We start from the raw sequence: 26701 nt of genomic DNA on the forward strand, positions 1-26701 counted from the left end.
TCTACTCATTATCCTAATCCAAATACCTAGTTAAAGAAAAAGAAAAAACAAAAAGAAAAAAGGGTGGTTACCTTTCTGCTTCTTACTGATGATATCGCTGCCCATCTTTTGCAATATCGACAATCCGCTCTTTATCATATAGATATTTCTAACTTAATTATCGCACCTACGTTGACTTGGATATACATTATCTAAAGAAAAAAAGAAAAAAAGAAAAAAGAAAAAAAGAGTAAAGAAAAAAAGAATGAAGAAAAAAAGAAAAAAAAAAAGGAACAAGCTTTTAATTGCGTCGAGTATAATAGCGTTGGGAATAATAATCTTACAGAATTTAAAAGAAGCAATCATATCCTCCCCACGATTACACAAGATGTAATTGTTTATAGAAAACTAGAGGTTTTCGTTTTTTTATACGGAGAGTTTTAAGCGCCATTTATACCTAATATTTTTAGCCTGCCAAATCAATAAATGAAACATAACCTTTCCCAACACATGTGTCGACTTTAATCATTGATATAAATTATATTTCAAAGTGCTCACAATTTTAACCCCCTTTTACACATTTATACATTTTATCTATTTTTCTCATAAGCACTAAACATGGCCCCTCCAAAACGGCCATGCTTCTGTGATACGTGCACGGCGGACGCAGATTATGTTATGGTCTGCCAGTCAACTCTCAGACGACATTATGGGAACACTGATAAACGTGTTTGTGAAGAACGACGTAAACAATATTTAATGTCGAACGGAATAACACAAGGTATGTATCTTAAATACACCGTAAATACAACATACACATAAACTGATCTTTTTTTTTTTTTTTTTTTTTTTAATAGTTGATTCTATGAACCGTAATTATGGATCCACTTCTGTCGATGCGGAAGGCGACAGCTTAATGAATGATCCACATGGAGCGGATGATTTTGATGAACATTGTGACGAAGGTAAGACTTGTATATATTCACAGTTTTTTATATCCACCAATATACTAAAATTGTCTTACAAAAAAAACAATAGATATTATACTGGAATCTGAATATGTAAGCGACACTGAGTCCGAGGATAGTACCAACGAAGATGAAGACACTTCTGGTAATACGTCTGGTGATACTCCTGGTGAAACTTCCGGCACTGCTTCTGGTGATACTTCGGATTCACGATTATTTCCTTCGGAACCTCTCGCGTTTGTGTTCTATCTTATGATGCTCTTTTTAAACGCCCATCTTACTGAAGATGCCAGTGAAATTATCATGGGTTTTTTAAATGTCGCACTTGAATTAATGGAGATGAGCTATAGATTTCCACGAAAAAAGTCTACGTTCGAAAACCGATCTGGTGTGAATAGCTATTTGTTCGACGGTGTCAAACAATACGTTGATTGTTTAAAGTGCCACAACCTTTATTCAATTGAGCACGACCAGCTCCGCCGTCAGGCTAACTTTAAATGCAAATCTGCTACCCGTACCGATCAACTGGGTAATGTTTCACGAACATGTGGCGAACCTCTGTACACTGTCACAAAAGCTGAAACGTATCTACCAAGGGCAGTGTACATGTACAATTCAATCATTGAAACATTACGAAAGTTCTATATGCGCGATAATTTTGCCGATTCCGTCAAGGCTTGGAAATCAAGAAATCTTAAAGATGATGACCATTACTATGACGTGTATGATGGTGATGTTTTCAAGAGCTTCAAGATAGACGAACAAGATACGACTCCGTTTGTTGATCAGTCCGACCATAATCTGATGCTTTCTATTGGTGTAGATTGGTACCAAAATTACACCTACAGTTCTCATTCTACCGGTGCCATCTACTTGTCAATCCTTAATTTGCCAAAGCAAATGCGTGACACAAGACCGTACGTTATGCTTGCAGGGTTGATGCCAGGTCCGAAGGAAAGCAAGTTGGATGAAATCAACAATTATTTGGCTCCTCTGGTTGAAGAACTGATGTTATTAAAAACTGGTGTTACTATGTCCTTGCCAGATAATACGTCTGTTTTTGTAAGAGCTGCACTGACTCTCGTAGTTGCAGATCTTCCTGCCGCCGCCAAGCTATGTGGTTTTTCTTTCTTTAACAGCATTTGTGCTTGTCGGAAATGTGATCGGCGTTTCCCTGCTCTCGTACCTGGCCTTCCTGGTCGTGATTATTCTGGCTGGGAAGATCACAATTGGCCTCGTCGTAACAAGGCAAGCAACTTGAGGTATGCCAAGGAGTGGAAACGTGCTACTACCGAAGCTAAAAGGGTCTCTCTGGTTCAGGAGAATGGTACAAGATGGTCTCAGCTGCATTTGCTTGACTATTTTGACCCTGTTCGTTTTACAGTCTACGATAGTATGCACAATCTTTACATGGGCACAACTAAACGAATCTTGTCAATGGTCTGGATCAAAGAAGGTCATCTCACCAAAAATCATTTAAAAGAGATGGCTTTAATGAGTGACAAGATTATTCTTCCGTTTGGTTATGACTCTGGTTCAATCGCGACAAAGATACTGGTTGGAGATGGATTTTCGTACATGAAAGCTGCAGAATATATGGTGTTCACCGTATGTCTGTCTCCCTTGCTCCTGAAGGGACGTCTTCCTGTTGACATGTATGCAAACTGGATGTTGTTTGTCGAAGCGGTACAGCTCATGTCAACAACCAGCATTTCGAAGGAAAATGTTACCAAGGCTCATGGCCTGTTACGAAGTTTTTGCATCGGCTTCACCAGCTTGTATGGTAAAGAGAGTTTATATCCAAACGCTCACAACATGTTACACTTGGCTGAAGGAATAAAAGATTATGGCCCCTTATGCTCTCATTCGGCCTTCTTTTATGAACGATGCAATAAGGACCTCAAGAATGTCAGTACAAACAAAAAGCCCAAGTTTGAACACACGGTCATGTCGACTTTTTTGAAAACTGTCCATCATGTCGACCTGACTCGGACATTCCCTTCATTGGGTCTTGGTAACAATTTGGATACAAGGTTGAAGAATTTGTTTATCGGTGTTGATATTCATGCCACCCGGCAGTATTATGTGGAACATATCTTGAAAGCGGAAATCTTACAGTTCATATCTACTTTCGATATTTTTGCGTTCCTAGCATACGGCGACACAACGAGTCCAAGTGAAGCCTATGGTCATGAAGTGCTGCCCCCAACCACTATCCGGCATTTAAAGTTCAACAAGAAACCATTTCGACTGTCATATGCCCAATTTGGTCACCTGGTTGATTATTATCGCTCTATATCAGTGGAACTTGATAATTGTTTATTGAACGGTACTCAACCCGCAAGTAGGGTAAGCAACTTGATGGTAAAGTTCAATACAATCAGCATCATGGGTCACAAGTACAACTCAAATGAAACAGCTTCAGCCCGAGGTAGTTTTATAAGAGCATATTACAACCCCAACGTTGCTGGTATGTCTCCTCAGTTGCGGCCTGCTCAGATTAAATTTTTCTTCAGACATGACGTACGTCTTCATGTCGTAGATGACATTTATGTCGTCTCCACTTTCACCTTTGCTTTTGTTCATTTTTACAAGCCCCACCAAACGCTGATCACCACGTTCAATTCGATCAACAGTGGAGTTTTTCAAAATACTTTTGAAGACGAGTCTGAACTTTGTATCCTTCCAATTGCAAACATTCACTCACCTATTGGTATGTACTTTGATGTTTTGTCTAATACTAATATATTTTTTACTGTTCATAGAAAATTAATAGAACAATAAAGTTGTTTTATTTTTTTAAATGTATTTTTAATTTTTTTTTTTTTTTTTATACAGCTTTGGACCAAGCAGGAAGTTTTCTCTCAATATCAGGATGCAATGCCGTTACAACCACAGAATCAACTCTATCCTTTTCACCCCATTTTCTTGTTGCTTCATTGTCATGAACTTTGTCAAGTCTTTTGAAGAAATCATTCAACTGAAAAGGAAGGTATCACAAATGTTAGTAATTTTTAAAAATTGTCATATTAATTGGACTTACATTCTTGGATCTCCAAGTTGGCACCTGACGATCCAGCAATGTCTTATCGCCGGGAACGTCCTCTTCTTCCGACTGGCATTCGTCTACCAAAACCTTCAAACATTCGGCAGCCGTTGCGAAAGCAGGTGTTTCCTCAGGATGGCTTTTGTAGATGGCCAATCTACGAGCGAGTTTCTAACAAGAAAAAGGTACTCTTTAGCAATTTTTTTTTATATTATTTATTTTAAAAGTATCACTTACTCTACTTCTTCTCTCATCAACCCTTTTCTCAGCCCTCTTGAGCTGAATCACGTCGGGGGGGGGCTGGCATCATTCTTGGCCTTGACCTTCTTGTTGTTCAGGAAGGACAGAATGACACCTTCCACGATTTTCTTACCTCTTTTCGTGAACTCAGTCTTGTTTGACAGGAGAAATCTGTCAAAGTACGCAGATTACTTGCAATACTTTATGATTTGATCACGAACATGGCTGTTGTCCTTGACCATTGAGCCATTCAAATTGAACGGCATGTTGTCTTGGTTGACGCAACGTTCATATGCATGATGAAACAAACGCTGTAATATTTGTTAATAATCATTCAAACATACATATTTTAATTTATCTTACACCGAGCTCGGTTTGCTTGCCTCTATTCATCTTGGCAACTGGTCCAGCAGCGGGGGCTTGGTCTAACTTGCGCTGCAGATCGGCAACACAGGCAGACAAGCTGTTTACCTTTGCGGCGAGAGCAGCGTAATCTTGCTCTCCTTGATTTTTCTTTTCAAGACGGGACCTCTAGGAGAAGCTGTCAAGACGACGTCAGGTCTTTTTTGGCGGGGAGTATTGTTGTTGCTCATTGTTAATGTTTTATGTAAAATACAGGCTTATTATTTCCAGGGATGATGATCGACTTTAAATGCCAAATTTGGTGTGACCTTGCTTTTTTAAAGGATGATAAAGTTTTTTTTATTTTTTTATTTTTTTTTTACATCTCTTCTTCGACATTTCTATTTCTTTTTCTTTTCCGTAAGTTCATAATAATGCCAGTTTGCTAAGTTCAGTGTGTCGATCGAAAGAGGTAACAAATATACTCACGCTTATACAAGCCATGTTAGTTTCTTCTAATCTGTGTTCGCCCATTTCAATTAGTAGCATTCCTTACCACCCTTCTTAAAAAACTGCCGTCTAATTTCCAGACAACATTGTTGGGTAAGACTCTATTATTTGTCCGTATGCAAAACTAATTCAATTAACAGTAAGCCATGTTTCCATTTTCTATTTTCCCTCAAGCTTTTTTTTCTCCCTGGCTCACAGATAATGGTACATTTTACATGACTCATTCCTAGCTTTACATTAACACCAATACCTTGTAGGCATAGAAGTCAAAGAAGTCGTCTCCGCTTTTTGAGCAGCTTAAAATCTACGTCATTCCCCGTAATCTTGAATAGGTATTGAGAAATTCGAGAGTGATAATACCGAATTAAGAAAAAATGTAAAATTTAACAAAGTGAAATTATCAAACTGCAAAAATAAACTAAAGCTTTATTAAACAAATAAAAGGGGGTCTTTATATACACATTATTTCAGACATTGATCACAGATGGGCTGATGACGGTTATGGGTAGATTTATCCAGATAATACTCGGATGTAATGATCCCATATAGAAAGACCATAATGAGATGTCAATAACAATAACAATAACATTCATTCTTAAACTGTGTATGTCTTGTAGCACAACATTCAGGGGAAAATGTAGTTCTTATTAAAGATAGCTGTGGCACCTCAACGTGGCTGATGTAACCTTCATATGTTTTCATATTATGTTATTATTTAAATGTATGCCTTATACTTGTATGAAGGATCATATGAGATCAAGCCTGTACATAAAGTAAATGATCAGTATTTAATATAAAGTACCAATAAGAATTATATTTAGGATTATCAAATGAAAGATTTAAGAAGTGTAGATAGAGTCATATATTAAGTATATAGCCTCGATCACGACAGGTATAATATTGTAGCGAGTTTTTTTTTTTTTGTTTTCTTTTATTTATTTATTAACCTCATCTTTTAGAAAACAATACACGATACGTATGTTTCAAGGTAAAGCTTCAATAATAGTAAACATACCAATCTTGAGCTAATTTTAAACAATAGATCTTTTTATGCATTTTTTAGTGGAACTATGTGGACCATGTTCCGTCACGGACCTAATTGCAATTCTGATGGCTACCTTGTTTCTTATTAACACAGCTGGTACGTTTGTATGTAAGAGTGGATGGATCGATATAAATTTGGACGACAAGGAAGATCGATGATGGTTGGATCAATGGTTTGTGTAATCAGACATCATTGCCGACAATGAGTGATGCGATAATGGATTCACGTAAGGTGTTTGTAAGTGGGATATTTTAGAGGTATGGACGACACAGTGCGTGGACACTTAAAACCAATGGATGGATGCTTCAAATCAATGAATACACGCTTGAAATTAATGGATGCATGCTTAAAATTGATGGATGCATGCTTAAAATTAATGGATGTACAGTAATTACAGTGATACGAATGGATACAAGGTGATACAAATGGGCGATCCCTATTGTTCTAAATGCAGGGTATGTGTATTCGATTGCAGCCAATTTTCTATTTTTTTTATATAAATAAATCGTTTTTTCATCGTAATCCGTCCAATATGCTTTATTTAAATGTGCCTTCCAAACCAATAGTATAGATTTATGTAATAATTAAGACCCCATTATTAATATTAAAGACCAATAGTATAGATTTATATAATAATTAAGACCCCATTATCATTCCTAAAGACCAATAATAAAGATTTATATAATAATTAAGACCCCATTATCATCCCTAAAGACCAATAATAAAGAGCTATTTCTATTATAAACTGTTCAGAATCAAGGTATTAGACCAATAATAGACGCCATATAGCTCATATAATAGATAAAAAACTACATGCAATGAAATACGATACTGGCAATACCAGACAAAACATTATACATGTATACCTTGGAATGCAGCAATGTAATATACGATATCATATATCCCACAAGCCTAGTTATGTCCTCATACCAAACATCATCTCAGTGTTTGCCGCAGACTCCGTCGTGTGCTCGTGGAATACATAGTATTCTTGGAGCCATTTCGTAAACATACGACATATTATTGGTCGCGTTCATTTAATATATAATTCCATATATCATCGTACTAACTTTTATATCGTGTGCACCACTAGGCCTTTAAAGGAAATCAGGAGATGTTCGTTACATCGAAACATTAAGATTATCAGGAAAACGAAAAAAAATTTTTTTTGGCCCTAGAAATTTTTTCATGAACAAAAAAAATCACGTGATTCTCACGTGTTTTGCCTCTGATTGGCTGACAAAGTCATGACTAGAGAGTACTCTTACTTTTGAGCGCAGAAAAAAGAAATCCGGCCCTGCTACCCACACTATTTGAATCTGACCAGCTAACCACACCACTGTGAGCTACCAAAGTGTCATTTTACAAACTACCTACACTGCTGTGTGCCATGGGCAACAACTCTCAGCACCACTGGTAACATTTTTTTTTTTTTTTTTTTTTTTGAAGAATAAAAATGCGTTCATGTCACATACGGCTTTCGCTTTCATATTGCCCCAGGAAAAGCTGTACAAAAATCGTGCTTACTGCTTGCTTAAACTCGTATAGAATCATCGTTTATTATTTGGTAAAACGTATTGAAAACGTCGTGTAGTTTATTGTAAATGATAGTTTTGCTTGTAAAATAATGTTAAAAATAGACGTTTCCCCTGTCTTGAGTTATTACGATAGTGCTGCTATACGTGCAATTAGTTATTTTATCGCTTGTTTTACAATTGGAAAAGAAATAAAATGGGTAAAGAGAAAATTTTTTTTTCATGAGGTTTTAACCCTCCGCTAATATAAGTGACCTGTTTTTGACATTTGCACAGCAAAAAAAAATATGGCTTTTTTCTGTAAAAATTATGTCCTTGAGAACATAAATTTATGTTCAGAAATATGGTAAAAAGTGTCAATTTTAATGTCTTTTTATTACCATTATTTTACCATATTTTTTACAATATAGTTATGTATACGTAAGTTCCATGTAAATTATGATACTTTTATGTCCTATATTTATGTAATATTTTTTGGATTTATTATATGGTATCGCTATTTCCCCTCCTCCCATCGCCCCTCCCATTTATTCACATTTTTTTTTTTCATTTTATAAACCAAAAATGTTCCAGCTAATGAAGGACCAGTCTTTTTATTAGAAAAATTCTTACATGCATCTGCTTAATTCTGCTGTAAAAATAAAAAAAATAGTAAGCAATAGGGACGCTCAAATAAAATCGAGCCTCCAGGTTCCAGCTTCCAGCAAATTTTAGATAAATTCTATTGGCCAAGCATTTTCCGATTTCTTTTTGTGATTTCATTTGCTGGAGCAAAAAGTGCTCCAGCAAAATAAAAATTAATTCCAGCTTTTTTTTCGTCCAATAACATTTTGGTATTTCGTTACATGATGTAAGGCTATCAAGCATGACATAATTTATTACTTTAGTCTTTTCCACTTCAACAACACTTTTATTATTATTATGCCTCTCTTGTCAACTAAAAAACGTCTCATGGAAGACGTTAAAAAAATGCTGTTTTTCTTCATTACAAAATATGAACGAGAAACCAAGTCGACCGAAGTAGATCGTCGCATAATCGCAATGACAAAACAGAATCTGGAAACAATGGCAGCTTTTTACCTTGCTTTACAAACCGAAAGATACAGCGTAAAAAAAAACTGGGGTACTCGTATTCGTACTGGCACATATCTCGATTTATTAAACGAAGGTAGAGAAAGTGTCTTTAAAAGTAAAATAAGGATGAGTAAAGAAGCCTTCAAAGACGCAGTCAGAGCGTTTGGTGATTATGAGGAGTTCGAGAACTTCACGAAAGAGAAAATTGAGCTCCATTTCTTGATCACTTTTCATCGATTGGGATGTAAAGAAAATGCTGCTTCAATCACGCAGGTATCCGATTACTTTGGTGTTTCTGGTATGACAAAAAAAACGCTCAGATTTATTATGATCTAACATTAAAAGTAGAAGGTACTGTGATCAATTACACCAAGAGAACCATAAATGCAATTCTGGCTAAAGAAGATCAGTATGTTTACTGGCCAGCGGCAGAAGAAAGGGAACATATATCAAAGAAGATAGGCGAAAGAAGCCACTTCAAGTCATGCGTCGGATTTGTCGATGGTAAATTTATAAGAACCGAGCGTAGTCCCAGCTATGCCAAGAATAATTTTTATTCTTAACGTGCGATCGGACTTAAATGTTCCAAACCTTAATTTCATTTCAATATTTTTATTTTCGAAATCGTGACATGGTGCCTTTTTTTTTTTTGAGATGTCTGAAGGTAGGCTTGTACATGCCAAGATCCTCGAAAATAGAAGCTCTTTAAACTCAGTCAAAAATAAAGGAAAAATGAAAAGTTTATTAAATGTTTTCATCAAAAGTTACCTTTCGATGTGAAAGGTAACTTTTGGCTACAAATTTGTAAACATCACCAGCCATCTCTCTACCGTCGTCACACTTGCTGTAGGCATCAATATAATTCATGCATCGCTGAAAATACCGTTTGATTTTGGCGACATCTCCAGCCTTGTCCAAAAACCCGGGAATTTTGGCCTCAAGTGATTTGAATGTGTAATCACAATGAAGACGAGCCTCTCTTTTAGCTCCACCCCAATACATCTCAATCCAATTACATTCACAATGGTACTTGGGGTAGAGTTCAAAGATTTGACCCGCCTTCTCCAATGTTTCTTGAAGCGCCGTTTTTTAGGCAAGAAAATCTGGACGACAGGCTAAAAAATGCCTAGCACAGCACATAGATTTTCTGCCCGGGAAAGGATTCTTGCAATCCACCTTCCAATCCTTCCCCTCTAAATCAGCACCGAACCACTGCTTTCTTTCAGCAAGAATATTGCGAATACCTGATTAAAAAATAGATAAATTATCTCCTAAGTTTATAACATTGTTATGCGACAAATCGAGCGCATTTCCAATTTTTCTTTCTTTTTAAACACCTACTAAAGTGCAATACACCTTTTCGGGTTTGCACCTGTCAAAACTACTTCTTTTCATCTTTTTCTTATCCTCAGATCTGTGACCTCTTAGTAGGCGCAATTACCTCAATCTCTTGTATAAATTTCCCCAATTTCTTTAATTTCAGTGACTGGATTATACGTCCATCACTATAAATAGGCATCCATAAGACCTCTCCTAAATAAAAATCCTCATCTATTATTTTACTCATATTTCAACACTTTGACTTATTAGTTTTATATATTATTCAGCTCTATTATCATTCTGATTGATCCCTTGATTACACTTTTATCATTGTATCTTTTATTTATAAGCATATAAGCTATACTTAAATCCATTTATTTTCTAACAGTTCAGCTTCTGTTTAAATAGCTGTGGTGCTCACTCAACTCGCAATTATAAAGACCTTCTTTACTAAACTCTATTTTATTTAAAGAAATACTCCTTATCCCGCCAATACTACTCGTATACTCTTATTTCATTTGGTGCTCACTAACAGGGTTTTTCTCTTTTAACAAATCAAATCTATCATCTCAAGAAATCTACCCGGTTCCTTTTTTTCTCCCTCGTACTACTCAACCTTACAAGCACCGAATACCGATTCCTGTGTTGGCCGAATAAGTAACTATGAACTCTACTAATACCAATGATAACACTACCTACCAGGGCTTTCGCCCCCGTCTCATTGAATTCCATGGTCATGAAGGAGAGGACTTCCGCCATTTCAAGAATACTCTTGATACATTCTTTTCTATAACCGGTATCAATTCCAATATTCGTCGCTTAACTATTCTTATTTCCCAATTAAGACGCTCCGCTGCTACTTTTCTTTCCCGTCTCATGAAACAAAATGTAAGTGAAGAGGCTATGAAGTATGAAGATGCAATGGATCTTCTCCAATCCAAGTACATCACTCCTGAACTGGTCCAACGCTATGAAATCGCATTCAATGATATGGCACAAGGAACCAATGCATCACCCCAAATCTTTTTATCACGATTGTACGAAGCTGCTGAATTAGCTGAGATAGAAGATGACAATATGATCCATAGCCGTTTTCGCGCTGGGTTAATACGTGATATCCGTATTTTCTGTATACAATCAAGCTCAAGAACTTTTGACGACTGGGTCACCCATGCTGATGGCTGGTGGAATGCCAACAAACCAATTGGCGTCTCTCTCATTGAAAATCCTTTCTTACCTGAAGTGGACAATCGTAATACCTCGGTATGGGAACAAAAGGTTAGTAATAATGTAAGTGGGAAAATGGGGAGTAATGAGAGAAATCGGAAAGTAAGTTTTGGTGAGACAAAGAGTGTAAATTCGAACGGAAGTATAGCGACCCACGATGTAGTTAACTATGAACCAGCGATTGAGCAAATTACTGCCCAGTTGAGGTCATTGAAACTGCATCAAATGGAACAGTTAAAAACCATCGAAACAAACTTGAACTCAAACCAAACAACTGAACGATCATCTGCTATGACTGAAATGGATATCATCAACATTATTAAGCGTACCATCAAGGAAGAACTTAAAAACTCTTCTAAGGGAGCTAGTAGTGCTAATGTACCAGGAAGTAATGGTCATGTTACTCAGGCCCAATTCACCCCTAATAACAACTATCCTTCGTATCAACATGACAACTCTCGCTATGGAAAAGGCGGTTGTGACAATAACGATCGAAAAGATTATGCCAATTATAATTACCCCCGTAACAACAACTACAATAACAACAACAACAATAGTAACCCAAACAATAATAACTATAACAACAATTATCAAAATCGTCGCAGCTATCCTAACCAGGACTCTTATAATAGTTATAACTCTAATTATAGACGGAATAGTTATGGGGAGAACGCTAATGGAAACGCTAGTCAAGAGGTCAAAAAGGTCCCATATGATAATACCAACAACTCCAATGAGAACCAACATGTCTCTCGCCGTAATGATAATGAAACACAAAACCAGCCAAAAAACTAGATTCGACAACTGTAACTACCAATACTGCTAATCATGGTCAGTTGTCAACGAATCCCAATCACAAATCCATGAACAATATTAATCATCACGCCGAACCACTTAATCAAAATAACAACCATCCCGAACTATACGCTGCACGTCGACCTAGTGTCTCCTCTGCTACACAACCTTCACTGATCCCTCAGATACACTCCAGAGATAATCCGAGCAAGGTCAGTAAGGACAGTAAACCTCGTGATGCTAATGGTCGCAAGATCAAATTCACACCTACCATCACCCGGAGTACCCAACAGGACCAGGCCTTACCAGCACCTACTACCATACCTACAGGAACTGTAATGGAACCCGTAGCTTCATTTGTACGGCCTGATCCCGACACAATTATGATTTCAGAACCATTGGAAAGTGTACGGCCTAAGGAGCCGACATTACCCAAGACATTGAAGACAAGGACACTTCGTCAAGCTTTACCCTTGAAGTATGATATTGTAAGCGATGTACTCAACCAAAAAGCCAATATTGATGTAGGGGATCTCATCAGTGTGTCACCGCAATTAAAGCGACAGTTAATTTCGGGTTGTCGAATCTGTGATGTTTGAGATATTAAAAAATAGATAAAACAGAATAAAAAGAAGTAATAAGAAATGAGTCTCTATTAATCCTTTATTAAAGTTATGGAGAGAAAGTCATCGCAAAAGGGAGGACGCTTTTTATATCAAACATCTGGGAGATTGAATCTGGTAAGGAATAGGCAGTGGCTTGTTTCTATCTTCTGAAACATGGCAATTAGAATTACATGGTCTTAAGTCAATCAATACTTTCTTATATTGATTGGCCCAAATTATTAAGTGAAAAATTCTCATTAGCTGACACTTCAGTAACAGATTAATGAGAATCAAAAACAACCAATAATAATATAATTTCCCAATATATAATCTGTAACAAGATTATACTGGTAATATGAGAGTACCACTCGAATATTATAATTTAACCACATTGAAGGTCATTCTATACGATATTTATTGGAGGAAATACGACATTGCCCCCTACCAGAATAGAATTACCCTTCAAAGATATAGACAGACTACTGAATAAACTTCAACAGATCAAAAAAGGAAAAAAAAAAATATTTCAAAAATATAAAAAAATTCATGCCGATCAGTGATCAACAAGACAAAAAAATTGGGGTTGTTGCTTATTTAGGACTAGTAACTCCGCGTTTGGAACGACGGACAGCACTGGAACTTGGGCGCACACGTTTATGTTGTAACGAAGCAACATCTTTGTGAGCACGTTTACGATAAGAACGTTTACCATTTTTACTTGAAGGAGGAGTAGATGGTGCAATATCAGTACTTTTCTCGACGTCATCGTCAGATAGAGTATCCAATACCGTAGAAATAGATCCTGGTGGATTCTTTTTCAGTACATCCAAAGCCGTGGGAGAATTTGTGATCACGTTAGACTTTTTGGGCTTATAAGGAATACCGATTTTTTTCCAGTATGTTCTTAAAGTGTCCGTAGCATTAAACTGATCTTGGTCAATCCATTCATCCCACTCACTACCATAATTTTTCCAACGAACTAAATACTCACGCTTGGTGGGAGTACCTCGATGGTTAAGAATAGCTTCAACTTCGTAACTTTTAATTTCATTACCTTCATCATCTAACTCAATAACTTCTTCGTGTGAAATAAGTTTGAGTTCTCTCGATGTGTAATTACGAGGCACTAATGCTCCGGTATGATCACGTAATATATACGAGTTGCCACGGTTCTTTCGTACAACTGTATAAGGACCAGTATAGGAAGGCGCTAATTGACCAGCTTTAGTAGGTATTCTAATCATGACGTGACTGTCAGGAGGATATTCTACTAATTGATGCTTATTGTCAAATTTAGCTTTTTCAATTTCAATTTGGGCCATGGTTTTAGCTGTAATAGCAGGAAACACGATATCTGTCATGTAATCGATTCTTTTGATCAATTCCTCTTCAGACATAGGCTTACGTTGTTCAGGTGATACAGAAAGAGTTTTACGGAATCCGTATGGCTCGATCATTTTTCTCGCAAACATGAGAGAAAAGGGCGTAGAGTTTAATCTCTTCGAAATACGATTATTTAAAGCTAACTGAACAGCATTTAAATGTAAATCCCAATCATTACCGACACCTCGCGTTGCTTTAGCAAGTAGTCTTTTAACTGATTGAACGTAACGTTCACTGATACCATTTGCACTTGCATGCAGTGGCGTAATGAATCTATGATCAAAACCCATGGCGTCAGCGAGATCTTTCGCAAGACAATGTTTAAACTCCGCTCCGTTGTCTGTTTGTAACACAAGCGGGAATCCAATTATGGAAAACACCTCAACAAGCGAACGCAGAACAGTGGAACTTTTCTTATCAGGAAGGGCACGTAAAATGCAAAATCTAGTGGTTACGCACAAAATTACCATAAAATAATTATTACCAGTAATTGAGGTTGTATTTAATGGACCACCTAAATCAAGTGCATAATGATCACCAGGGAGACAACTATAAATAGGTCTCAAAGGATGATACCCACGTTTTTGTATGTTATGCTTTTGGCATTCCTTACATTTACGTACAAATTCAATACAAGCATCGATTAAATGTGGCCAATGGATCCCTTCACTATGAATTCGTTTTACGATTTGCTCAGCACCATAATGTCCTACTTTATTATGTGCATCATCTAAAAGATCTTGACGTTCTTCTTCAGGAGCGATTAAGTAATCTGCATGGATACTTTGCCCACTTTGAACGTAAAATACTTGCTTAACAGCAGAATAATTCGTGTGATCTATGTCATGTTCGTCTATCTCAGTAGTAACATTATTAACATACACACTATTGTGTTCCTCGATGGAAACGGGATCGTCACAACAATGATTCTCATCCTTGTTATCTGACGTCGATGAACTAACTTCACGAAACGAAGCACAATTACAAGCCACTGATTCATTTTTTCTGATACCGTTGCTAAACTTTATATTATTCACATGACGATTTTTCTTAGAAAGATTGATCTGGTTTGAATGTACATGATTACGACCACGAGACATGATACGTAACTGTTTCGATTTAGGAAGGGAACCTTCACCGTCGTCTTCCTTTGGCGGATAGAGACGGGATAAAGCATCAGGCAAAATATTATCAACACCTTTTAAGTACACAACTTTAAAGTCATAATCCAATATGGTATCCAACCATTTAATCATCATGGAATTAGAATGCTTTTGAGTGTGAAGGTATGAAAGAGCTTTGTGATCACTAAATAAGGTGAAGTGTGTACCCCATACAAATTTATGGAATTGCTTTAATGCAAAGATACAACTTAAAAGTTCACGCATCGTACAAGAATAACGTTGTTCTGACCCAGACAGCTTACGAGAAAAGAATCCAATATGTTTTATGATAGTTTTTTCATTACCATCAGCAGTGGTGGTTTTATATTCTTGATATAAACAACAGCCAATGCCATAATCGGAAGCATCTGTAGCAATACAGAATGGGTGATCTAAATTCGGGTGACTCAGCACCACATCTGAAACTAATATTTCTTTCAGAGTACGAAAGTGCATATCGTGTAATGCAGTCCATTGAAAAGGTCTTCCTTTATTCTTTTGATCGTGAGAACGAAGAAAGTCAAGGGGTGCCATTAACATTGCAGCATTAGGAACATGTTGTCTAAAATAATTGACAAACCCTAAAAATGACTGACATTGTTTGGACGTAGTTGGTCGAGGATAAGTATCAAGGTTGGTCAGCTTTCGAGTATCGATACGACGACCTCTTTCTGAAATAGAAAAACCAAGAAGATAAACCTCTGCTTTAGCAAAATGAGACTTACGAAAGTTAACACGCAGGTTAGCTGTCGTTAAGACTGTAAGTACATGTTTAACATGATGAAAGTGTGCTTCGATTGAACGAGACATTACACAAATGTCATCAACGAACGATCTTATATACTGAACATCCTTAAATAACGAAAGAATTACTGAACTAAACAGTTGACTAATCGTACTGACGCCGAAAGGGCTACCAGCATGCATGTATTTAAGGTTATCAGGACCGGTAAAACTTGTTTTAACCTGATCGTCATAGTTTACCCGAAACTGTGAAAATGCAGACTTTAAATCAATTGTACTGAATACAACACAGCCATCCATGGCAGTGGAAAATATATCATTGATCAAGGGTTGGGTTTCATTGATAGTGGGAAGTGCTTTATTCAGCATTCTTGTATCAAGAACAACTCTGACATCTTCTTTCTTCAAACTACTCAGATCCGAAGAGACTGTACCAGACTCATGGTTCTTTTTAATAGTAACCGTAATAGGAAGGTTCCACGCAGATGGAGTAGCTCTAACTACAATACCATCTCGTACCCAATCGTTGATTACTTCCATTACCAATGGGCGCAATTTATAGGCGATAGGATACTGACGTATGTTGACCGAATAATCGTCAGGGGTTGGTAAATGTAAAACGCTCTCAGGCAAATTACAAAATGAATTAGGATCAAGTTTCTTGTTAGCCTCGATATAAGGTTCTAAACTAGTGTGAAACGCTAATTGTTCCTCTTCACTACCATAAGGAGTAACGTTGGGTGTATACGCCACATCAGAGATTGAATCATCAACTGACTTTGTTGTGTCCTTATATTTATGTGCAACATTAACTAAATGGATCGACAATTTAGGCATAAGATCTGTTCCGACTAAGATTTGGTTATGAGGAGAAGGCATTGCTTTACTGTCGATAACATCGAACTTATGTAAAACAACGTGTTCTACGCCATCGTAATCAATACTTAAAGGTAACACAGACTGTTCACGGGGTATTCTAGTACCATCGTACAAACATAAATGTCCGTCTACTGCATGAAATTGAATTTTATGATCAATAGCAAACTGCTTATCAATAATAGAAACTTGGGCACCTGTGTCAAGGGTACAGTAAGTTTTTACAGAATTAATTATAATAGGGGTGATGGGTGAGTAAGCCACACTTTCGGAATTAAATAAATCATCCGAGCCCTTTAAACTTTTTCCCTTATTAATAAATACATTTCTATCATTGTTAATTTTTATGGCAAAGATATTTTTATTATAAGAAAAATTAACTTCATCATTATCAGTGCAAATAAAGTCGTCCAGGCTTCTATAAACAGCTTGGAATTCGTCTTCATCATCACCAAAATTCACTTCATCATCATCATCGTAGCGTTCAACTTTAGTGCTTCTAGAAGAATTAGAGGAGTTAGAATTAGATTCATCGTTATTGTTAATATGATTAGATAAAACGTTAACATCAGACAAAGCTAAGTCGTCATTGTTATCAATCATTGTATTACTATTTACCTTGTAGTGCTTTCTTGCAGGACAAGTCTCCAAGTGAGCAGGAGAGAAAGGAGCCACTCTGCAGTTCAAACATTTCTTCATCTTGAAAAGAAAATTTCTTTCATCGGCGTTCAAATGGTGGGAAGGCTTGTAGATTTCATCCAAACGAACCAAGTCATAGTTGATATTATGATCTTTTACAGATCCAACCGACGAAGAAGAAGAAGCAGGAGCAGGAGCAGAAGAAGACCAAGGTGGGCTGACACGAGCACCGGAAGAGTTGTTCGTCTTTCTCTTCTTGGACCTTTCATGGCTTGAACCAGACGAGGAACCAGCACCAGCAAAAGAAGGAATCTTTTCTCGTTCTTCTTCCAGGCATTGTTCAAGAATTGTCAGTTTGCGGTAAATTGCCTTGGTTACATTCCCAAAGTCGGCATAGAATTCGCAAAAGGCCTCGTCGGTTGTTGCAGCATGGATACTTACACCTTGCTGGGTACTGTTCATATACTCGGACATTGCATCCATCACCTTCGCCTTGAGTTTTTCGTTCTTCAAGTTCCAGATGAAACACGCCGTGAACAGGTAGTTGTCCTTCGTAGAGATGTTACCATTGATCTCCAAGACGCTGTACTTGAAGATAAATTCCACTAGAGTATCCTTTGGACCAATAGCCCCGTTTTCAAACAGAACCTCATTATCCTTTTGGATCCCTTTATCGGACGAGATAACAAACCGGTCTTGCATCATCTTGACAGCGGACAACCAGTGGAGCTTTTCATCAGCTTTGTACTCAGGCTTGATTACTTTGTCGAACCAGAAGCGAGAGGACAGACGCTTTTCCAGACAGCCTTCCAAGTGGGGATACCAATGTTTATTAACGTTGACATTTACGTTCTTATAAGCTCTCTCGAAAGCCAAAACGAAGTTGCACAACATATGTTCGTCATTAACATCATCCTCACCATTCATCTTGCGGGCCTTCATAGGTCGAACGTTGAATACCGGGAGATCCTTAGCCTTGACAGCGGTATGATCCAATTCCTTCTTCTTCGAACCCTTGATTGATAGCTTGTTCGTACGACTTGTTACTTCAAGTAAACTGGCTTCTTGTTTCTTCAAGGACACCAACGACTCACGAGCACCACTGACCCTTTTATTCAAATAGTCCATCATAGCAAGGTTAGCATTCAATAATGCTGGCAACTCAGCGAAATTACCACCCTTGTTATGCAACAACTCGTCGCCGACGGCAGTGAGTTGGATTATCTTAGCAGCATCCCCGTCAATTTGGGTTTGCAAAGCCTTGATTTGGCCAGCGTAATCCGACCCTTCAACAGAGTCTACGACTGGACTTACAGAAGACGCATCTTCACCTTGACCCGAATGAAGAGTAGCGGGCGTACCCTCGTTATCAACATCCATACTGTCGGAATCGTTACCATCATGGTAAACGACATCAGAACCAGAACCAGAAGAAGATTCTTGACCAGAGCCAGCTTCAGAACCAGAGGACTCAGACTCAGAGGAAGATGAGTAAGTAACCATGAGAGCAGGGGCACCTTGGAAAGCAGCAGCGGGTTGGTTGGTATTAACAGGAGAATTCATTTAAAAAAATGTGATGTTTGAGATATTAAAAATAGATAAAACAGAATAAAAAGAAGTAATAAGAAATGAGTCTCTATTAATCCTTTATTAAAGTTATGGAGAGAAAGTCATCGCAAAAGGGAGGACGCTTTTTATATCAAACATCTGGGAGATTGAATCTGGTAAGGAATAGGCAGTGGCTTGTTTCTATCTTCTGAAACATGGCAATTAGAATTACATGGTCTTAAGTCAATCAATACTTTCTTATATTGATTGGCCCAAATTATTAAGTGAAAAATTCTCATTAGCTGACACTTCAGTAACAGATTAATGAGAATCAAAAACAACCAATAATAATATAATTTCCCAATATATAATCTGTAACAAGATTATACTGGTAATATGAGAGTACCACTCGAATATTATAATTTAACCACATTGAAGGTCATTCTATACGATATTTATTGGAGGAAATACGACAGAATCAAAGGAAAGAAATCTACACTGACACATGGAAAGATAGATCCGTATCTAGGAACCACCAGTCAAACTCACGAACCAAATAAGAAACGTCGTACTATGGATCTTACTTTACTGGAAGATGGTGATGTTGATACAACAGCAGTCTATGTAAATGTCTACATCAATAATACATTAATCTCGGCAATACTAGATACCGGTGCCGCGAGGACATGTATGGCCGCAAGTTTAGCTACTAAATTAAACTTAGCAATTGATGCCCCTTCGGATAGCGTATTTACTATGGGAAATGGAGTTAAGCAACCTGCTCTTGGACTAATTTATGATGTTCCACTCAATATCGGTGGGTTAGCCATTATTCCAGGAACGGTGGAAGTTTTACCCATTTGTCCCTCACATCTAATTATTGGTACCAGTTGGCTGAATAGAGCAAAGGCTAGAATCAACATGGAGAAAAAGCTTGTAGCTGTAAGTTATAAGACACAGAAAGCTGAAGTTCCCATTGCTTATTACAGAAGAAGTGCACAAGACGAAGCACCTTTAATTATTTCTTCCGTACCTACCATGTACACCTCCGAATACTCTGATCCAAATATGATAACAGGTCAAGCGAAACCGACCTCAAATGTTTACTTCGATGATACCGATACCTCTTCTGAAGAATCTTCCACAGAAGAAGATTTTATTGAAAATGATGATATCTCAAGTAGTGAGGACGAAGATCTAAATGTAACACAGCTATTGTCAATCACACGAGACAGCCCTCAAATCAACATTGTAACACATGATAACGAAGAAGAGTTTCGTTACGCGATACATATGGATTCACAGGAAGACGTCAACATCGAACCGAGGAGCATACTTTCCATACCGCTCTCACCCTACTCACAATTCGATAACATTGAAGATTATCGATACCGTATGACTTTCTTTGCTAATTATCAAGTAAACCTCAACCGAAACCAAGACAGTCAAATCAAAATCAAAATTATTGATAATGAGGAGAAATTACTGCTACAAATACATAATGATACCGATGATGATATCATGGTGGACCATGATTTATTTTTGGGGGAGGTGAACGCATTCCCACTTTATAAAGATGATGAAAGCTGCGAATTCTACACTATGAATTGCGACGACACAACTACCATACACCAATTACTATCATGCAGCATTAACTCAGAAGATAAAGAGACATCATTGAACGAACTAGATATAGATCTGCAGTCACTTATAGACATCACTGACACACCAGAATCAATCAAGACTCGATTCCTAATCTTATTGAACAAATACAAACATATCTTCGACTGGCATAACGATTCAATTGGCCATTCTGATTTAATGGAGTATGATATTAAACTGAAACCCGATGCTGTCCCGTATCGTGCTAAACCTTACCGACTATCACCACTGGAATCCGAATATCTACAAAAAGAAATCGACAAATTCCTACGACTTGGTATCATCAGGAAAAGCTAATATTCCGACTGGTCAAGCAATATTGTAATGGTAAAGAAAAAGGATGGCACTTATCGAGTAACTGTGGACTTTCGTAAACTCAATGATGCAACTGTTAGAGCTGCAGCCTGCCACAACTTACCAAGAATTGACGATTTGATCGACGTTTTGGGATCTTCCAAACTTTTTAGCCAAATAGATATGAGAAGTGGATTTCACAACATGAACCTCAGAGAAAGCGATCGCCACTTTACAAATTTCACTTGCAAATTCGGGAGCTATGAATTCTGCACACTTGCCCAAGGTCTCCTCAATGCACCCAGTAGATTCAACAGTCTAGTGAATCTGGCCTTTCACAGTCTCGTAGGAAAGACAGTATGCGTCTATTTAGACGATGTCACCACCTATACTGGTGATTCACCAGAGGAACATCTAGTAGCCATTGAAAAAATGTTCGCTTGTACGGAACTTGGAGGATTCAAACTCAACCCTACGAAGTGCAAATTCTTTGCGAAGAAAATCACCTTCTTGGGATTTGTTATCTCAGGGGAAGGCGTACAGACCAATCCAGCTTTGACAGAGAACGTTGCTACATTCCCAACACCCAAATCAGCCAAAGAAGTACGCTCATTTATTGGATTAGCTTCATACTACCGCCGATTCATATTAGCGTTTGCTAAGCACGCTCGACCTCTACACGAACTAACGAAGAAGGATGCCGCCACAAAGTTCACTTGGACTCCTGAAGCCGACGAGGCCTTTCAAACACTAAAAACAAAATTAACCGAAGCACCAGTATTACGAATCGCCGACTTCGCAAAGCCATTTGTAATTGTAACGGATTCATCCATTGTGGGATTATCTGCAATTCTAACGCAGCTAGACGAAGAAGGTCATGAACACCCTATATTTTACGCAAGTAGGTCCACATCAGCAGGAGAGAAAAATTACGGCATATCAAAATTGGAAATGGCCGCAATTGTTTGGGGACTGAAACTATTCCGCCCGTATGTCCTATCTTCGGAGTTTCTCGTCACGATCATTTCAGATCATGCATGTTTAAATATTTTACTGAAAACCAATAAACCTTCCGGGATCATAGCAAGGTGGATCGAAGATCTATCAGATTATAACTATACCATAGTGTACCGACCCGGCCGAATTAACGAAGCAGCCGATGCCCTATCAAGAACTGGTGAATAAATTATAAAGAAGTAACCACGACCAAAAAGCATGAAGTCATTAAATGCTGTTACTTTACTAATGGCGTGTAGTAATCAAAACTCATCTAGACCAATAATACTGAATGTCTTTAAAAGCTTTCATTGACTACATCAAGAACCCCACTTAATCATCTGAAACCAAAAACAATACAAAAAATCTATAGAATATAATCACATCAAAAAAAATCAAACTATCATGAATATCAGTTTCTCTTTAAAAATCTTAATAAATCAAAAACAATTTAAAATCCAATCAAATTTCATTGACATTCTGTTTACCTCCTGTGAAGTGCAATTATTGTAATAAACCCAACCCAACTCAAACACTTATAATTACTACAAATATGGACACAACTTTAATAATACTCATCGCCAACTATCTAACTACTTTACAGTATCCCCCAGGGGTTACTAAACAACAAAGAAATTATCTCACTCGTAATGCTGATAAATTCGTCATTCGAGAAGGAATCTTATACCGCTTCAACCCTAACAATAATCATTCACTAAAGAAAGTGTTAAAACTCAAAGAATCTTTGGATGCATTCATCATCTACCATCACCACCCCATGGGAGGACATTTTGCCTATAGCAATACCCTCTACAAAATTAGCCTATACTACTACTGGGACACCATGGCCAAAGATATCATGAATTACACCCGTCAATGTGAATATTGCCAGACACAAGGAGGAAAATTCCTAAACGAGAAACTACATCCTATCAAGATTGATGTGTCAGCTAAGCCATTCGAAAGGGTCGGAATAGACGTCAAACACGTAGCCACATCCCGCTCCGGATATAAATACATCATCGTTGCTATTTGTTATTTAACCAAGTATGTCGAATGCCAAGCTCTCACCACCCAGACCTCTGCCGACGTCGCCAAATTCTTAAATTCAGTCATCTGTCGACACTCTGTAATCAAGTACTGTCACACTGACAATGGCAAGCCCATGATATCTGATACCATCAAAGCAGTATGTCATCAATTCAAAATTATTCACAAAACCATCAACCCATATAATAGTCAAGCACAAGGAATGGTCGAAAGATTCAACAGAATCGTAGACCAAGTATTACAGAGAAGGACCACCGCTGAAAAGAAGGATTGGGAACAATACTTAGAGCCAACCATATTCGCCTACCATTCCATTAAACAAGCAACCATCAAACAATCACCTTTCTTCATGATGTATGGGTATGATCCTTCCACCCCCTTCGATATCCAACCATCCAATCTCGATCCTGGGACTACAGACGTCGGTCTCCAAATGAACAACCGACTAAACAATCATATAGCGCTCTTACACCAAGTAAGACGATCAGCACAAAAATGCATTGAGATATCCCAAGCCAATCAAATCAAACCTATTGATAAGACCTTACTAAACCGAGGGAAAGAGTTCAAGCCCGGGCTTTTGTTAGGCGATCAAGTCTACATTTATAAGGACTACCTCTCCACTTCCTGGTCCGGAAAGATCGAGACTCGATGGGACGGACCCTTCATTATTCATCAGATTTTGGGTAAAGGCACTTACCTCGCAAAAAATATGGAACCTACGGACACTAAACTGCGTCGCGTCCACGGAAACCGCCTGAAATTACACTATCAACTCTCCGCCAATTGGGACCATCTTTTGACGAGATTCAATTAAGATAAAGAAAATTTAATTTTTCACCCATCTGTATATAAACGTCCCATCGCCAACACCTTTCCCATTTTATTTATCCTCAACTATCTCACACTACCCACCTAAAAGAAACAAATGGTGTACAATTACCCTCTTTCCGATGATGATGTAGTTAGAGATAAGGTATCATCTACAAATTCCCATAACCCGCCTAGACCTGAAATCCAGATTCGTGGGGTAGCCAAGCAAATCAAAAGTAAGTCGAAAAAAGCTAGAAACAACGACACATCCCCATACAACCTCCCCAGTGATAACACGGTGTCCACCATGGTGAGTGTCAAGGAAGAATTAGAGCTCATTATTGTAAGGGAATGTCGTTCGGATCATGAACTTAAAATGCTGGAACGCGCCTGGTTACAAGAAATCGTAAAACCTCTTCTCAGCTATCTCCATCGCCACAATGTCAAACCCACTACCAAAACTCAACGAGATGCCTACTTATACTCCCGCTTTTTAACCCTGAAGGAATGCACTGCCAATGTTCCTACCCTTTTTTCTCGCCTAACCAAAAAGCTTGCTAAGAATGACACTTGGACGTCACCCCTACATAACCCTATCAAGGATTAACTTTGACTCCGTCATGAGTATAAACTGTCAAATTCTATTGTTACTTTTTTTCCCTCTGTGGTTTTTCCGTTTTTTTTCCTTTTTCCTTTTCCCTTTTTCCTTTCCCTTTCTTTCTCTTTTTTTCTGCCTCTGTTGTTTCTTTATACACGCGAATCTATAATTTTTTCCCTTTTTTTAATAAACCCATTTTTTTCTATACTCACTATTATCTCCATTATGTGGGCATAATGTTACCCACCCCCAGGAAATGTTATGCGACAAATCGAGCGCATTTCCAATTTTTCTTTCTTTTTAAACACCTACTAAAGTGCAATACACCTTTTCGGGTTTGCACCTGTCAAAACTACTTCTTTTCATCTTTTTCTTATCCTCAGATCTGTGACCTCTTAGTAGGCGCAATTACCTCAATCTCTTGTATAAATTTCCCCAATTTCTTTAATTTCAGTGACTGGATTATACGTCCATCACTATAAATAGGCATCCATAAGACCTCTCCTAAATAAAAATCCTCATCTATTATTTTACTCATATTTCAACACTTTGACTTATTAGTTTTATATATTATTCAGCTCTATTATCATTCTGATTGATCCCTTGATTACACTTTTATCATTGTATCTTTTATTTATAAGCATATAAGCTATACTTAAATCCATTTATTTTCTAACAGTTCAGCTTCTGTTTAAACTAGCTGTGGTGCTCACTCAACTCGCAATTATAAAGACCTTCTTTACTAAACTCTATTTTATTTAAAGAAATACTCCTTATCCCGCCAATACTACTCGTATACTCTTATTTCAACATAATCAATTATTTACCTTTAAAGTACCTTTCTTTACGAGTAATTGTTTTCCCCTTTCTGTCTCTAAGAGTACTCACCTTCTCAAAAAAAAAGTCCTGCTTTAAAACCTCTCCGCTAGTCAATGTAACTGTCGTAGGACGAAACTGAAATTTTTCAGTTACTGGCCATATCTTCTCCTTCAATGTCATTCTTGATGCAACCAGAGCAACCTCAGCAAATGCGGAATGGTTTGAGCTGTTGTCAAACAAAAATACGCCAACGCAATCGGGATGGAGCAGCTCAAAAAGCTCAATTGCGTCATCTTTGAGCTGCTCGACCATGTGTTTATAGGTCCACCAACCTTCTCTATCACCACCGGCCTTAAAGTACCTTCTTGAGGTCCAAGCGCCACTCTTCATCGTTCCATGACAAGGGCACTGGAACTCACTGATCATGATGGAAGATCCAGGCCCTTTTTTACGAATGTAGTTTTCGCCGATAGTAAGCCAGAAGTGGCTTTTTCCATCGTTTGCATAAAAAGTGCTTTCATCGTGGGTTACAAAAACAATCTTCTTTTCACCATCTTTCAAAACAGGTTCCAATACCTCTTTTTGGTTGTCACCCTGGTAAAATTCAGAGCGCTCCATGTATTTTAACATGTGTTTACTCCAAGCTTGTCTATATTCGACGACATCAGGTCTCTCGTGACCATCGAAAAAAATAGCGTTTTTGTTTTTACGGTAAGAATAGCCCCATTCGTAAAGATATCTGGCCACCGTAGTTTTACCAACGCTACCAGTAACACCGAGAGTGGCAGGAATAACGTCCTCATCGATAAAGTTTTTAGTATTATCTACTGTTCTGTAATTGGCAGTAGTCTTCTTGATCATATCCAAAACCTTGGTCTTAACGTCGTTATCAGCTAAGAAAGAGACACGTTTAGCATGAACACCTTGACTATGGTTGGACAAGACTTGATTTTCAAGGTATTCATTTGCCCACTTGATAATTGCTTTATGTCTGTAAAATTTGGAGCAATTGGGCCAAAGAGAATTTGCTGATTTCTTAGCTGCCTCGTGTTTTTTCAAACCTTCCAATCGGTTTTGAAAGTATTGCTGAACAGACACATAGCGGATATGATTGTATGTATCCACGTTACTACCATCGAGTGATTTGTTCATTACTGGCTTAGCAATAATTGGCATATCCTTGAACAAAACTCTAATTTTTTCAAGCTCTTTCTTGGTATGAGCCACGCACTCTTCTTTTTCTTCAGCGCGAGAGTCGTAAGAAATAGTGACACCAAAATTCAAAATAGTATTAGCAGGTTCGACAGTCTTTGCTTGCTTTTTTTTTCTCCAAATGGTTACTGCTGAAGTCTTATTGTAATGACCATTTCTAGGTCTTTTGGAAGATGATCCATCATCGAAAAGTGCTTCATTGATGTTTATTGGTGTGG

The 26701-nt window shown here is 37.7% G+C and overlaps 7 protein-coding genes across 7 annotated transcripts; 5 read left to right on the plus strand and 2 right to left on the minus strand.

Annotated features, from left to right (window-relative positions):
- Positions 1 to 3777: 3777 nt before the first annotated feature.
- On the minus strand, positions 3778 to 4626 carry EV154DRAFT_554148 (uncharacterized protein; the record flags this gene model as incomplete). Its single annotated transcript, XM_051605168.1, has 5 exons — positions 3778 to 3927; positions 3991 to 4164; positions 4367 to 4385; positions 4426 to 4544; positions 4597 to 4626. 5 exons carry the CDS (start codon positions 4624 to 4626, stop codon positions 3778 to 3780), a joined length of 492 nt encoding a protein of 163 aa, XP_051454474.1.
- A 336-nt stretch (positions 4627 to 4962) lies between these two features.
- Positions 4963 to 6724, plus strand: EV154DRAFT_554149 (uncharacterized protein). Its single transcript, XM_051605169.1, has 8 exons — positions 4963 to 5178; positions 5226 to 5289; positions 5418 to 5461; positions 5557 to 5617; positions 5703 to 5766; positions 6045 to 6073; positions 6149 to 6234; positions 6386 to 6724. Exons 2-8 carry the CDS (start codon positions 5232 to 5234, stop codon positions 6548 to 6550), a joined length of 507 nt encoding a protein of 168 aa, XP_051454475.1. The 5' UTR covers positions 4963 to 5178; positions 5226 to 5231; the 3' UTR covers positions 6551 to 6724.
- A 3998-nt stretch (positions 6725 to 10722) lies between these two features.
- On the plus strand, positions 10723 to 12081 carry EV154DRAFT_566746 (uncharacterized protein; the record flags this gene model as incomplete). The annotated part of the gene is made up of 1 exon (XM_051605973.1): positions 10723 to 12081. One exon carries the CDS (start codon positions 10723 to 10725, stop codon positions 12079 to 12081), a length of 1359 nt encoding a protein of 452 aa, XP_051454476.1.
- A 68-nt stretch (positions 12082 to 12149) lies between these two features.
- Positions 12150 to 12680, plus strand: EV154DRAFT_566747 (uncharacterized protein; the record flags this gene model as incomplete). The annotated part of the gene is made up of 1 exon (XM_051605974.1): positions 12150 to 12680. One exon carries the CDS (start codon positions 12150 to 12152, stop codon positions 12678 to 12680), a length of 531 nt encoding a protein of 176 aa, XP_051454477.1.
- A 4509-nt stretch (positions 12681 to 17189) lies between these two features.
- Positions 17190 to 19168, minus strand: EV154DRAFT_518844 (uncharacterized protein). The gene is made up of 2 exons (XM_051602675.1): positions 17471 to 19168; positions 17190 to 17351 (listed from the first exon to the last, which is right to left on the minus strand). Exons 1-2 carry the CDS (start codon positions 19052 to 19054, stop codon positions 17343 to 17345), a joined length of 1593 nt encoding a protein of 530 aa, XP_051454478.1. The 5' UTR covers positions 19055 to 19168; the 3' UTR covers positions 17190 to 17342.
- Positions 19169 to 19435: 267 nt separating this feature from the next.
- On the plus strand, positions 19436 to 20998 carry EV154DRAFT_566749 (uncharacterized protein; the record flags this gene model as incomplete). Its single annotated transcript, XM_051605975.1, has 1 exon — positions 19436 to 20998. The coding sequence occupies one exon, from the start codon at positions 19436 to 19438 to the stop codon at positions 20996 to 20998; it is 1563 nt and encodes a 520-aa protein (XP_051454479.1).
- A 2971-nt stretch (positions 20999 to 23969) lies between these two features.
- Positions 23970 to 24461, plus strand: EV154DRAFT_566752 (uncharacterized protein; the record flags this gene model as incomplete). Its single annotated transcript, XM_051605976.1, has 1 exon — positions 23970 to 24461. One exon carries the CDS (start codon positions 23970 to 23972, stop codon positions 24459 to 24461), a length of 492 nt encoding a protein of 163 aa, XP_051454480.1.
- Between the last annotated feature and the right edge of the window lie 2240 nt (positions 24462 to 26701).

Source organism: Mucor mucedo (genome assembly GCF_025094135.1).
Source record: "Mucor mucedo strain NRRL 3635 chromosome Unknown EV154scaffold_92, whole genome shotgun sequence".
Classification (NCBI taxonomy): Eukaryota; Fungi; Mucoromycota; class Mucoromycetes; order Mucorales; family Mucoraceae; genus Mucor; species Mucor mucedo.